We start from the raw sequence: 14522 nt of genomic DNA, 5'->3' as shown, positions 1-14522 counted from the left end.
GTGGTGCCCTTGACAGGCAACGCAAACCTATGGTGTTCATCACGTAAGTGTACTAACCACAGGGACTCATACTATCCCGTGATGTGTTCCTCATATAGTGGGTACTAATCATAGGCAAGCCAGAACCATGGGTTCCTTCATCCCATGGTGTCGCTCATATAGTGCTACTAATCAAAGGTACTGTAAAAGCCGTCGTGCCCTCGTTTGCAACTAATCACAAACCTATTTGGTACCCAACATAGTGGTACTACGCGCAAGTAAAAGCGACCCATGGTGTTCCCCGCGTGGTGGTACTAATCACAAGTAGTTTCATGGTTCTAATTTGATCATCCCTTGGTCCTCCCTTTTAGTCGTCTCTTACGACAGGCAGAGGATACCGTGGGTGAATTCTTCGCCTGCATCCCCCACCCACAGGGGGTAATTAAAAAAAAAGTAGGAAAGATCACAATATGAAGATAAAGCTAGAATTCAAGAGGACAAATTGGGGCAAATATTTGTTTATAGGAAGGGGAGTTAGGGATTGGAATAACTTACCAAGGGAGATGTTAATAAATTTCCAATTTCTTTGAAATCATTTAAGAAAAGGCTAGGGAAACAACAGAGAGGGAATCTGCCACCTGGGCAACTGCCCTAAATGCAGATCAGTAGTGATTGGAAGCAACACAGACCCAGGGTGTTCCTCACGTAGTGAAACTAATCACGGGCGCCAGCATTCCCGTGGTGTTCCCACTAAGTGGAATTAATCACAGGTCATGTATACTCGTGGTGTTGCTCACATAGTGGTACTAATTATAGGCAGTGTAGACCTGGTGTATGATACATCATGGGAATGCCCACAGGTAACAAATCCCATGGTGTTCTTCACATAATGGAACTGCTCTCAGGCAACACAGACCTATGGTTTTCAACACACAGTGGTACTAATTAGGGGCACCAGCCAAACCTATGGTGTTTCTCACAGTGTTACTGATCACAGGCTACGTAGACCCATGGAGTCTCTCAGAAAGTGGTACCACTCATACGTAACGCTGACCCATTCTGAACACAGGGGAACCGACACATTCCCGCACAGTGTTACGGAACAAGGATATTATTCCGCGCAGCCGAATGCCCGTTGAATACACACGATTGTACTAACCATAGGCAATGCCCAGACCCAACGTGTTCCTCACATAAGGATACTACTCCTAGGTAACATAGATCCATGGTGTTCTTTACATGGTGGTACTGAAAATGAATGAAAATCCACAGCCTGTTTACAGTCATTCGACCAGGTCAGGAATGGAATGAATGAAGCTCCCATCTAGCGGCAAGGATAGGAAATATGCCGGCTGCCGAAGCCTATAGCATTCCTCTGGGGCAATGATAAATGACTGATAGATGAAATGAAATGTTAATGGAGTGTGTTGCTGGAATGAAATATGACAGAGAAAACCGGAGTACCCGGAGAAAAACCTGCCCTGCCTTTGCTTTATCCAGCACAAATCTCACATGGAGTGACTAGGATTGGAACCACGGTATCCAGCAGTGAGAGGCCGGCATGCTGCCCCCTGAGCCACAGAGGCTTTACATATGGTAGTACTAATCGCAAGAAAAGTCGCCCCATGGTGTTCCTCACGTAATGATATTAATCACAAGTAGTCTCGTGGTTCTAAAATCATCATCCCTTGGTTGCGCCTTTTAGTCGCCCCTTACAACAGACAGGGGATATCGTAGGTATATTTTTCGTTTGTGTCCCCCACCTGCAGGGGGTTGTGTGTTTGGTCCGCGAGAGCTATTTTATTTCACTCAAGTATGCCGAAAAGCTGGTTAGGAACCCCCTATCCGCCACCTGGGGCTCACCGTGTGGTAGTATTCCCTTGCCCCGTTACGCCAGTGTAGTAGGTTCGTAGTGTGCACTGAGTAACCATACGAAAGTATGAGTCTTGTAGTAATTATGTTTCTTTTGTTATAGCAAAAAAGTAAAAAATACATATTAATCTTCAGACTGAGTGTCATAGCTAATATTGAATGACACAGAGGCACGACAATAAGAAAGTTTTTGTTTAGAATTTGCTTTATGTTGCTCCGACACAGATAGGTCTTATGGCGACGATGGGCTAGGAAAGGTCTAGGAGTGGGAAGGAAGCGGTTGTGGCCTTAATTAAGGTATAGCTCCGGTATTTGCCTGGTGTGAAAATGGGAAACCACAGAAATCAATCTTAAGGGCTGCTGACAGTGGGGTTCGAACCCACTATCACCCATATGCAAGCTCACAGCTGCGTTCCCCTAACCGCACGGCAAACTCACCTGGTTAGTGACAGCAGAAAGAGTTTCGTATGAGTCTGGCGAAATCTACGGAATATGTCAGAAAATACTTGTGAATACTTACTTGCAAAGACAATCCTGAAGACGCTGAAAATTCAGAAAATGTTCACATTTGAATAGAAGTCCTAGGATGGCAATGGCAGTATTCTAATTTACAATATGTTACAAATAAAAGGCCATGAAGCAGCATGTCATAAAGGTGCATAACTGACAGAAGGCAAGTTATGGATGGGTAACAGGGTTTATGAGATGACATAGGCTATATGTACCCAGAACAACATACAGTAGAAGTCCGTTATAGCGAGAATTCATAACAGCGAAAAATTTACTCGCTATAGCGGATTGTCGTTATACCCGATTTTTGTATAAAAGTTGGAAGAACCACCATACACATTAAAATCAATATCAAAAGGCAATCAGTTTGTTCAAATCTTGCGTTTCCGCAGATGATATCCACACCACGGCTTACTTGTTTGTTACTTTTCATGAAAGTGAGAGTTTAATTTCATTCTGAAAAAATTATAGTACCGTATTTCACCGAATCCAAGACGACCCCACTTTTTCCTTCAAAAATGTAAATCAGGCTCCTCAGCGTCAGATATAACCGGCAACCACTACTTGCACATCTCGCTTGACGGGTTTGGCCAACTTCAGCGGCTAGCGATGTGTAGGCCTAATTGCGGACGTTGAAGGTCAAGGAAAGAGTTTACTGCGCCATGGTATGGCCATTTTGCCCTTGAGTTTTCCATGCACATACCTCACAATTCCATCTTCGACTACTTTAAAGCATCCTTGTCACATTTTTTGTACAGTACGCTTTTTTTAAGCTATCTTTGTCTTCACGCTAAAGTCAAATATTGGCTTTAGTTAGGCCTATGCACAATTATTCTACATTTTTGAATGTTTAATAACCATTAACTTAAAATTGGCATCATAATATCGGCGAGAACCCGTTGTTAATTTGCCGGCAATACCTGTTCCGCGTATCTTTACAAAACAACTATCCATCACGAGTATGTTCCTGCTGTCTATAAAACTTAATTTTACCAAGCGTCAGGTACAGTAGACGCGTTATAACTTTGCCCCTGAGAATTCGAAGGTTTGCATGTTTTTATGCCATTCTGCAGATTTGAGAAACATTTTTGTAGAGGCTAACAGAACATCATTCTCTCTTCACTATTTCCCAAGATCCAGTGACGTTACACAAAGGCCTGTACAACAGGTTGTCGCGGCTAGCGATGTATAATAAAGAGGCGGTTGTTTATTGCCAACGAGTTTTGTGTATACGTGCGCGTGCGGGAGTGAAAAGAAGCAGCGTGATTACTGCAGTAATTGCCAGTGGTATTCGTTCCTGTTAGGCCGGAATGCAAGATAACCCTTAACTTTTTTCGCATGAAATTCTGAGAAAAAAATGTCATCTTGGATTAGGAGAAATACGGTATCACTCAGTCTTCTAAGGCAAACATTTCAAGATTTCTTCTTCAAACGGCATTACCTAACCTAACCGTATATGTATCATGAAAACATATCTGTAATGCATGTAGAGAAATTATAACCTCCTCGCTAAAAATTTTCATGTGAATAGCCTTTCCGAAATGTAACTAGACACGAGAAAATATGAGCTATCCTCTAAAATCAGTGATGTACTCTGCCATATCTTGAGCGTATCATATTCTTACTTAACTTCAGCCTTTATTTTTAACGAGTTAAAACTGTCGGCAACGTTATTTATGAATTTTATTATGAAAACGTGTTATCCTCTTTCATTTAAAATTTTCTTTAAATTACAGCAGTCAATGGGTATTGCTAATCTACTCCAACATCGCCTTTGAATTTTGACGAGAGAGCTTGCAAATGCACATAGTGAGAAAACTATACCGTACCAAAGATGATTGATCGCATTTTGTGGCAAACGTTTCAGTTTTCTTATTCAAACAGCGCCACCTATCCTAACTTAACCGTGTATACGTATGATGAAAACACGCTTCAAGTGCCAGTAGAGAAATTATAACCTTCTCCTTATAAATTTGCATGATAATAGCCTTTCCGTAATTTAACCAGATGGGGAAAATATAAACTAACCTCTGAAATCAATTATGCACTCTGCCATATCTCGAGGTTATCCCATTCTTACTTAACTTTCAGTATTTAGCATTAAAAATAAGCGATCGTTTAGTCAGCCTTTATTTTTAATGAGTTAACAACAGTTATCGGACACGTTATTTACGCATTTATTATGAAAATGTCCTCTTTCATTTTGAATTTTCTTTAAGGAACAGCAGTCGACGGGTATAACTAATCGACCCCAACATCACCTTCGAATGTCGACGAGAGAACTCGCTAGTGGAAATAGCGAGGAAATTATACCGAAGGTAATTGATGGCATGCAACATAATCGCTGGGGTGCATAAATATTGGTAACGGGAAAAATCGTGCGCGCTTAAGTGCTTGTAATAACGGATGCGTCAGTGATAGGGCTTTCACTGTAACCAAAGGATAATACACAGTTTAATGTAGGAATTATGCAGGTACAGCAAAAAATTGGCGCTATACATACCGGGGTTCTCGTTATATGCTGTACTGGCTATAGCGGACTTCTACTGTATGCTGTTACTATATTATTTAGAACAAGAGCTACACACTCACCACACGCCCAGAAAGGCGAAAGTAACAACCTGAAGGGTGGTGTAAGGCTCGGCGCTACTGCAACACGTACCATCATAGAAGTTCATGTGGTCATTACAGTACATATTCAGGAGGATCTGAAAAAAAAAGAATAATTCACTGAGACCCAACAAAGACCCTTATAAGGTCATAACACAAGAAAAAACATTACATAATCTCAAAATTTTTGAGTGATTGCTGTTTCAGGAAGAAGTACAGACATCTTGATCACAAGCCTGCATCTGTAATTCTCTGCGAGTGAAGACAAGAACAATGATAAACCAGACAGGAGATGGTGAAGATAGTAGCCATATGATGAATAACTGGATGAAGTATAAAAGAAATCTAAGTGGAAAAGTAAGAGAATCATACTTTTATACATGGTGTCCGATGAGGAATGGTCAATATTCAGGGATATGACAGGAACGATTATTTGAAGCGAAAAACTTCATATGGACATATGTCCTATTCCAAATGGTTTCCAAGATAAAACACATTTAATGTACAATTGCTTTTGGGCTAGTGACGCACATGTATGTGTCTTACCCAACCTCTTTGATGTTTTGAAATGGGTATAAGTTTTCCAGATGTAATGTTCACCATACACATGTTTGTGAGACATTAATTCATGCAGAAAGTCGCTGTGTGCTGGTAGTACGACTATGCTGTACCATTTCAACAATGTGTTGCTGTTGCCACACAGGTTGTTGAACTACACGTTCAGAAGAAAAATGGGAACTTGGAAGAATACCCGTTTCATGTATTATGCTGAAAACTTTGGTACCAAGCTCGATAGCTGCAGTCACCTAAGTGCGGCCAGTATCCAGTATTTGGGTGATAATGGGTTCGAACCCCACTGTCGGCAGTACTGAAGATGGTTTTCTGTGGTTTCTCAGTTTCATGCCAGGTAAATGCTGGCTGGGGCTGTACTTTGAGGCCACGGCCACTCCTAGCCCTTTCCTATTCCATCGTCACCATAAGATCTATCCGTGTCGGTGCGACGTAAAGACAATTGTAAAAAAAAAAAAACCACTCCGGTACACACACTACAATGAGGAATATGATGTGTCCAAAAGCGCCGGCGTTATTCTCAACAGCAGCAGGAACACTATCATCACAAAAGCTGTAACATACACCATATCTGCATATTACTCATTAGTGTAGATGTGTGGCATTTTAGCCAGCATGTGTACAGACACAGTTAACCGATGCTTCTCTCTGATACACTCTCAATGCCTCACACTACTTCACTCACAACACACCATGGACAACTGCGCATTCAACGGCCTAGTTTAATGGCGGAAACACATCCCGAGCAAAGAGTTTGAAAGCGAGGTAGGTTGGACCAGAATAAAACATCAAAGAGGTTGGGTAGCCAAAATAGAAATTATATTAAATGTGTTCTATCTTGGAAACCATTCGGAATAGGGCATATGTCCATATGAAGTTTTTTGCTTCAAATGATCATTCCTGTCACATACCTGAATATTGGCCATTCCTCCTGGAACACCCTGTAAATACCATCATATAAAAATTAGAACACAACAAGTGTTGACTGGTGAAGTATATGCTAATTCATATCTTTAAAAAAAAAAAAAAAAAAAAAAAAAAAAAAAAAGCCATCTCCATACAGGAGGGGTGGAAGATAAAGGCTTCCACTTTCCGTAACCACTTGATGGGGTATAGGGGGTAGCTATACGCCCAACTTCCTTCACGGTCATTTTTGGTGTAGGCTGAGTGAACCTCAAGGGCCACGTGAACCTCCGGAAGCGGAAATCTTGACTTCCTGACGGGGAATAGAACCTATGTCTTTCCGGGCAAACCGAAATCATATCTACAAGCATCAATAACACATAGTAGAAAATGTGAAAATTGGCTGTTTCCAGTATTTAGGATTCTGGCTGTAGAGTAATGGTGGTATTAATCAGGAGGTGCATGCAAGAGTGGCTGCAGTATAGCTTAGATGGAAAGAAGTCACAGAAGTACTGTGCGGTAAGCGAATGCTGGTCCATGTTAAATTAAAGATGTATTGGATTATGGCCTGTCTGGTGATTCTGTACGGGGCTGAAAGTTAGCGAGTCGTCTAAAAGTTCTGAGCATCCTCTTCACACCATGGAGATGCACGTTAATCCTGGTCTCTTGGAGTTTCTCTCCTTGATCATATATTCAATGGCACAATTCGGCAGAGGATGGGAGTTGTTCCCATTCAGGAGAAAATGCAGAGGGTGGCCTGAGGTAGTACAGCAATGTCCTGAGAAAAGCAACCGATATCGTCACTTCTGATGCCTATGACTTTACCATCAAGAACAAGCACCCCTGCAGAAGACCAATGAAGATAGTTCAGCTTGAACCAAACGTTGCATATGATCATGTGAAATGGCGCTTGTTGATCCCCACCTGAAGGGGAGGCACTAAGTCAAAGACGAAGAATGCACAGGGGGAAGTGTGATATTAGTAGGTTATGTAGTGAAAATGAAAGAAATACAAAGGAGAGATGGATATTCTCCAAAAACTACAAAACATAAAGAGTGGTAAATTTGTGAGGCCTTGTAAGTAGCTGAACTGGCAAATTGAATGCAGCCAAGGTACAAAATGACTTTCTGTTCTTTATGACTAGTAGGGCCTATATTTAAATTTTCTTCTCTCTCTTTCTCTTTTAAGGATAAGCTATGCAGAACATCATCTACACACTAATTCTCTGAAACGTCATTTGTCATTTCTTTCTGTAATAATGACAAATCGCCATGTAGTACAGAGCTGGGATCTCAAAACAATTAATTTGGTCTCGGGGCATTAGTTTGATAGTAATTAGAATTGTCTGTCACTTTTTTTTTACCTACTCAACGAATTTCTAACTTGTCATAATAGCAGTACCCAGCAATCAACATAATTCCTTTGGAGAATGTTGCTCTGCATTTGCAATACTATCTTTGATGCAGTCAATGACGTAGTTAGTTGCATGCTTCATATAGCGTAAAAAATATACTTCCATCAACAACAGCAAGATGCCACTCATACACCTGACTGTTGTTTTTTTCTGCATTGTAGTGAGGCAGTTGTGTGTCCAGCATGATTGTACTTTTCTAAATGAAGGTCCCGGTTGATTGTAGTGTTGACAGGACACAAAGATGTGCCTAACTTATTTAGAACAGATCTCTGCATGGCTGAATTATTTCTATTTTTTATGAAAAAATAGCATAGAGTAATGGGATTAGCATGGAATGTTAGTAAAGTATATTTTTGAATGGATAAATCAATAATAATAATAATAATAATAATAATAATAATAATAATAATAATAATAATAATAATAATAATAATAATAATGTTATTTGCTTTACGTCCCACTAACTACTTTTTAAAGTCTTCGGAGACGCCGAGGTGCCGGAACTTAGTCCCACAGGAGTTCTTTTACGTGCCAGTAAATCTACCGACACGGGGCTGTCGTATTTGAGCACCTTCAAATACCACCGGACTGAGCCAGGATCGAACCTTCCAAGTTGGGGTTAGAAGGCCAGCGCCTTAACCGTCCGAGCCAGCTCAGCCCGGCGAATGGATAAATCAGTAACGGAATCCATCTATAAGCAAGGAATGAGGAAGGACTGCAGCAACTATCGAGGTATTTTACTGATCAGTATCCAGGGAGGAGGTACACTGGCATTTTGGAACAGAGGGTGCAGTCAATGGTTGAAAGTAGTCTGGATGAAGTCCAGTGTAGTTTCAGCTCACAGAGGAGCTGACAGGACCAGATTTTCAGTGTGTGCCAAATAACTGAAAGAAATGCTACGAGAGGTATAGACAGTAGTTAACTCTATGTTTTGTAAATCTACAGAAGGGATACACCTAGCCAGGTTTACCTGCTATGGGATAGAGTAGACTGTAAACTCAACACCGAGTGTTGGGCGGTGGTAAATAACCCGACTCTCTAAAGGGGCCAACGGCTTCGGGTGTAGTTCTTTTAGGTAGGTGCTGGTCTCCCAGTGGAGGAAACATCACTGAAATCCAGCACTGTCTGTTCTCCAGATTATGGGAGCCTCATAGAAACTTGGTAGTTAGTGAATCAGGATAAAGAAAGGACAAAATGGAGATCAATGATCCACTGCTTGACCCAGGATCGCCGTGGACAAGGGTGATGGAAGAAGAAGATCTAAAGAAGGAAAATGACAGTATCAAGGGAAAAGATGTTAGCTGTACTGAGGATTATGGGATTAAGGGTAGATTATTAAAGTAATCAAAGGCATTTATTTTGACAATTGGACTACAGTGAGAAATGATGATAGAATGAGCTCTTGCTTCAAAGCTGTAATCTTTCACTTTTGTTGTTCATGTCTGCATGGATCATTTACTGAAAGGTAAAAAATGGCAGGTGGAAATGTAGTAATGCCTATGCCAATAACTTGGTCTTAATGGCAGACTGTGTTGAGAGCCAGCAATCTAATATCTTGGAACTTGAAAATAGGTGCAGTGAGTATGAAAAAAAAAAAAGTTCTTCCAAGATTAAGGTGATGACAGTAGAGGAAAAAACCTAAGACTGAATGTCAGGTAAGGAATACAAAGTAAAACTGGAACAGGTAGATCGTTTCAAGTATGTAGAATGTGTATTCTCCCAGGATATTAGTACAGTGCAGTAAAGCTAATGCAGTGAGCTCACATTAATTAAATTAGCAAATTTTGCAATCAACAGTATTCTGTAAGAAATGTCAGCTCCCAAACAAAATATTTACACCAGTCTATTGACACACCGACTTTGTTGTATGGGAGGACTCAGGACACTTTATTCGTGTAATAGGAGTAATAGACAAGTAAGTGGCAAAAATGATTGCTGGTAAAAACAGGTGGGAACAATGGCAGGTGGGTACTCAGAATGAGGAGATAAACGGTAAGTTAGGAATGAACTCAGTAGATGAAGCTGTGTGCAAAATTTGGCCTTGATGGTGGGGTCATATAAGGTGAATGGAGGATAGGTTATTTAGGAGAATAACGAACTTCGACATGGAAGGTAAGAGAATTTGTGGGAGACCAAACTGACAATGGGTAGACTCATTTTTAACAATTTAAAAATAAGAGGTATGGAACTACATGAGGCCACAGATCTAGTAACAAATTGAGGATTGTGGTGGCAATTAGTTAAACAGAGGCTTGCAAAAGGCATACAGTCAATAATGAATATGTATGTATTGTACCAGGAAAAGTTGTTGGGCTCCTGAGCGTGGAAAAGATCTCAGGTAGTGTGCGGTACTTAGGAGCCGGTACAGAGAAGGAATTTTCACAGGGCGAATAATACATGGTATAATTTTTTCTGATGAGTTTATTCAAGCTCTGAATGTAAATCACCCTGCTTCTATTTCGCATTTAAACACTAGACACTGTCTTGAACCATTTCAGAACCATTTAATGCAGGCAAAGTTAAACAAAAATATAACCTTTCATAGAATATGTTTTCTTGACGTTTGAAAATCTCCCAAATCAACTCTTATTCTTACTAATTTCACTTAAATAAACCCTACCAGGGTGTCCACCAAATACAGATTTTAAAATTCCCTGACATTTCCCTGTTTTCCAAACATAAAAACCAGTTTTTTCCCTGACAAAATGACAAAAAACAAAATTATAAAGGAAGGATCAGTAATATTAAAATACATTTTTTTTAAAAGCAATTAATGTGCATATTAAATTTCAAAACTTGGAAGTTTAATTTAGTCTAATTAAATTCACTTTAAGTTTTTAAAAAAAATGTACTACCATTACTGCTTCAGCAAAGAAATTTCTTCATAGAATCTTCTACTTCCAATGCTTCACGTTTCTCCTTTAGATTTTGAACATACAAAGCATGAGCACTCCTTGCAGCATAGAGCATGTTCTTATTAATGGAGACCTTTTCAATTCCACCAGGGTTTGGGATAGCATCATATATTATTCTTTGTGCTACAAGGAATACTTGTAGCATGTTCTCGACTATAATTTCTTTATTAAAAGGAAAACCACGTTCAAGTGAAGCATTTCCATGAAACAATATTAGTATCATTTTGAGAAATGAAGCCCACTTTACTGTTTTCAAATTTACTGTTGGAAAAACAGTGCGAAGCCGAAAGTGATCTAACCTCTCGTCTTTAAAAGTCAAATAATTCACTTCTTCTTTCAAAGTATCATTCTCACAAACAGAAGTGAGCCCCCTTTGTACATGATCGACTTCATTACCCGAGATCCATTCGTTTTCAACAGAGGCATTTAAAGCTATCCTTAGCAGCCTGCTCCTTACAGGCTACTTGGCTACACTTAGATCGAAACAAGAAATTAATTTAGTCAGTTTATATGCCAGCGATGACCAGACCCAGCCAACCGCTGGAAACTGCAGATGATGATGACTATGACATGCCAGTGGTGACCTTTCCAGTAACTTCTGGCATAAAGCTACCATTCCTCTTAGACAATCTGTGCAAAACCCTAACATATCTCTATCATTTAATTCAGGAGTGCCATGAAGTGCTGCTTTAGCAGCAGAACCTATGTCAATTTTATATGCCGGCAGAAGATTTTCTTTACTGTCTAAATTCGTTTTAGGACATTTTCTGAAGACTGCAGCAACTCAGACTTAACAAACCTTGTCATGACATTTATCATTAATAAAAGATTCATAAAGGAGTGATGCAAATGGAAGATCTGTCTGAAACTTTTAGGATTTCTTTTACTGCCATTTTATATGAATTGTGCACAGTATGGAAGCCACAAGATCCAATGTTCAACAAAAGAGGAGCATCTAGATCATCATTTAAAAAATTACTAAAATTCTGAAGGAACTTTTTATTAACATTTGGACCATCCATTGAAATTTGTAAGTTTTGTTTAGATAGAGTCCTTGCTGTGCTTGCAAAAAAACCATTTAACAAATTTGAGGAGGTAGAGTGACCAAGAAGCATGGAATCAAAATAAGAAGTGCATACTTCATTAGTATCAGGATTGAAACTATGAACTACAAGATCCATTTGGTCCATCTGAGAAACTTTATTCAGTGACTCGTCAAACCCAACGGTGAAATGTGTGCACTTACTCAAGAACTTGTTTATGGAAATAGAGAGCTAAACCATGAGTGATTCTATATGCAACTTTTGTTCTGTGCAGTTGAACTTTCGAAGTTGTTTCAGAGTCTGGAAACATTACTGGAAACAAACGTACACTAGCTTCACTGGCACGTAAAGAATGGTGTTGCATGACAGTATGCATGCACCATATAATCTCAGCTTTGATTACTTGCTCTCCCGAAAGATAATTCTGTAGACATCTCGTCTCTGGTGAACCTTCTTTAATGGAAGCAGAAGAAGAAGAAGAAGAAGAAGAAGAAGAAGAAGAAGAAGAAGAAGAAGAAGAAGAAGAAGTGGAGTCATATCTGATAAGGTTCGTTGTAGTAGCTGTGGCAGGCAGAGGGCAACTTGTGCATGGCCAGGTATTATCTACTGAGTTTAAGTCTCTTTGTTACTTCACTATTCGAATGTTCCTTTTTAAAATAACTTGAAAGGGATGACGAGAACTGGCTGAACTTGACACTACTGGCATGGTCTTTCCTCCCATGTGACTTTTTAATGCCTGCTTCCCAATCTTGCTAACAGTAAATGATGTTTTACATATTATGCAGATTACAATATTATGCAATATGCTGAAAATTTGTCTTGAGGCATAGATTTCAACCATGTTCTGAAAGTACCATCAAGCAGCCACCTTTCATTAAACAAAGTTTTCCTTGGCTTTGATGAAGATATTGTTAGCTGAAAAAAGAAGAAAGATAAGGATATTGTAAAAATCTTTAAATAGTCCTAAAATCCGCACAGCTTTCTTCTAAATTGACAGTTTGTAAAACCTGTGAGCATTGCCTTATCTATGCTGCCAGCACTCTACTGCTTCAATAACAGCTGATGCAATATAACTGCGGCACACAGCCCTCGTAAAATGTAATACCGTACTACAAAAATCACACACGAATCACTAGTGAAAACAAATTCGCAAATCCTTCTAAGATAGTGCATGCACTTCCTAACAATATCCGACACAAACAAGAATAGGTACATTATTAATAAGAATAAAAGAAATAAATTATTTGCAACTAATGACTGGCATAGGAAGGATGTTATATGGCTGATCGAGACCACGGTGCCAATTTTTGCTGAGTCACATTCTTGCCACTTGTCTTTCATGAACTATACTGAGGTATGATACACAGACTAACTATATACTAACCGACACACGGATGTAAATACAATTCCATCTACACTGAACACTATTAAACCTATACCACACACACTGAGTGAGGTAGCTTAACCACATGGTGATGTAAACAATACAATTGTCAGCCAGGTTTCAAAATTGCACTCAACCGATATAAATCGATATGAATGGCAGCATGAGATTGGCTGGATCAAGACAGAATACATCCAAACATACTTCACAAACTCAAAATCTCTTAACCAACAAACAACCTTTTATGTCGCACCGACACAGCTAGGTCTTATGGCGACGATGGGACAGGAAAGTCCTAGGAATGGGAAGGAAGCGGCTGTGGTCTTAATTAAGGTACAGCCCCAGCATTTGCCTGGAGTGAAAATGAGAAACCACGGAAAACCATCTTCAGGGCTGCCGACAGTGGGATTCGAACCCACTATCTCCTGAATGCGAGCTCACAGCTGCGCGCTCCTAACCGCACGGCCAACTCGCCCGGTAACCTTCATCTCACAATGTGATGTCACTATTTTAAATCTTGTTCTGTATTCACAAAATTACACATGATATTACAAGCTAGTCGTGCCTCAAAACTTCCGAACCTCTCACACGAAAGATAGGTTGGAAACTCAACGTGGCGCAGCCCAAATGGTGTTACGATGCACTACACATTTACATAAGGCTTACCTACATCAGCGCATTTAATAATAATAATAATAATAATAATAATAATCTTGAGTACTCGAATGAGTATTAAGTTTAAGAGAATTTCACACTTTTCTGCATTCAGTCAGTGTTTTATGTCTGTTTTTACATTTTATGAGGTAGTAACTATCGCACAAGTCATTACATAGTAAACACAGTCATCCGTTGGGTTGTGGAATTTTGTCTATATGCATATATTGTTGTGGAAGCCATGCATTTAAGCGATTAGAAAAACTGAGAACGCAATATAGGCCAAATTCATCAAGCTCGCCATTCCTCAACAATACAGAATACTCAATAGTAAGCAGATCAAAACATTGAAAATTCGATCAATCTATCATACAGCTATTGATATTATTGGTTACTTCACATTCGAGATCACACTTTATTAACTTCTCATTACAATTTAATTCCTGGCATAAAAGGAATGCCCTAAAGTAATGTTATAAAAACTGAAAATGTGTTTATATTACATGGATCTGGCAGAAGAATGAATTTCCAGAATTTTTTCTGAATTCCCTGACATTTCCAGGTTTTCCCGTTATTTATCAAATTCCCTGACATTTCCCTGTTTCCCAGGTTTTCCATACGGGTGGACACCCTGCCGACAGTTCATATAGGTTGATTCCTAAAGTCCA

General features: G+C 39.6%; 1 protein-coding gene across 1 annotated transcript in view; it reads right to left on the bottom strand.

Annotated features, from left to right (window-relative positions):
* The window catches only part of LOC136872044 (N-acetylneuraminate 9-O-acetyltransferase), a 191061-nt gene that overhangs the window by 116701 nt on the left and 59838 nt on the right, over positions 1-14522 (bottom strand). The window contains exon 7 of the mRNA XM_067145876.2: positions 4954-5069. Coding sequence (XP_067001977.1) covers positions 4954-5069 — 116 coding nt within the window. The remainder of the gene's footprint in view (positions 1-4953; positions 5070-14522) is intronic.

This window comes from Anabrus simplex, chromosome 1 (genome assembly GCF_040414725.1).
Source record: "Anabrus simplex isolate iqAnaSimp1 chromosome 1, ASM4041472v1, whole genome shotgun sequence".
Classification (NCBI taxonomy): domain Eukaryota; kingdom Metazoa; phylum Arthropoda; class Insecta; order Orthoptera; family Tettigoniidae; genus Anabrus; species Anabrus simplex.
Note: the sequence above shows the minus strand (reverse complement) of the source record. Positions and strands in the feature narration are given on the sequence as shown.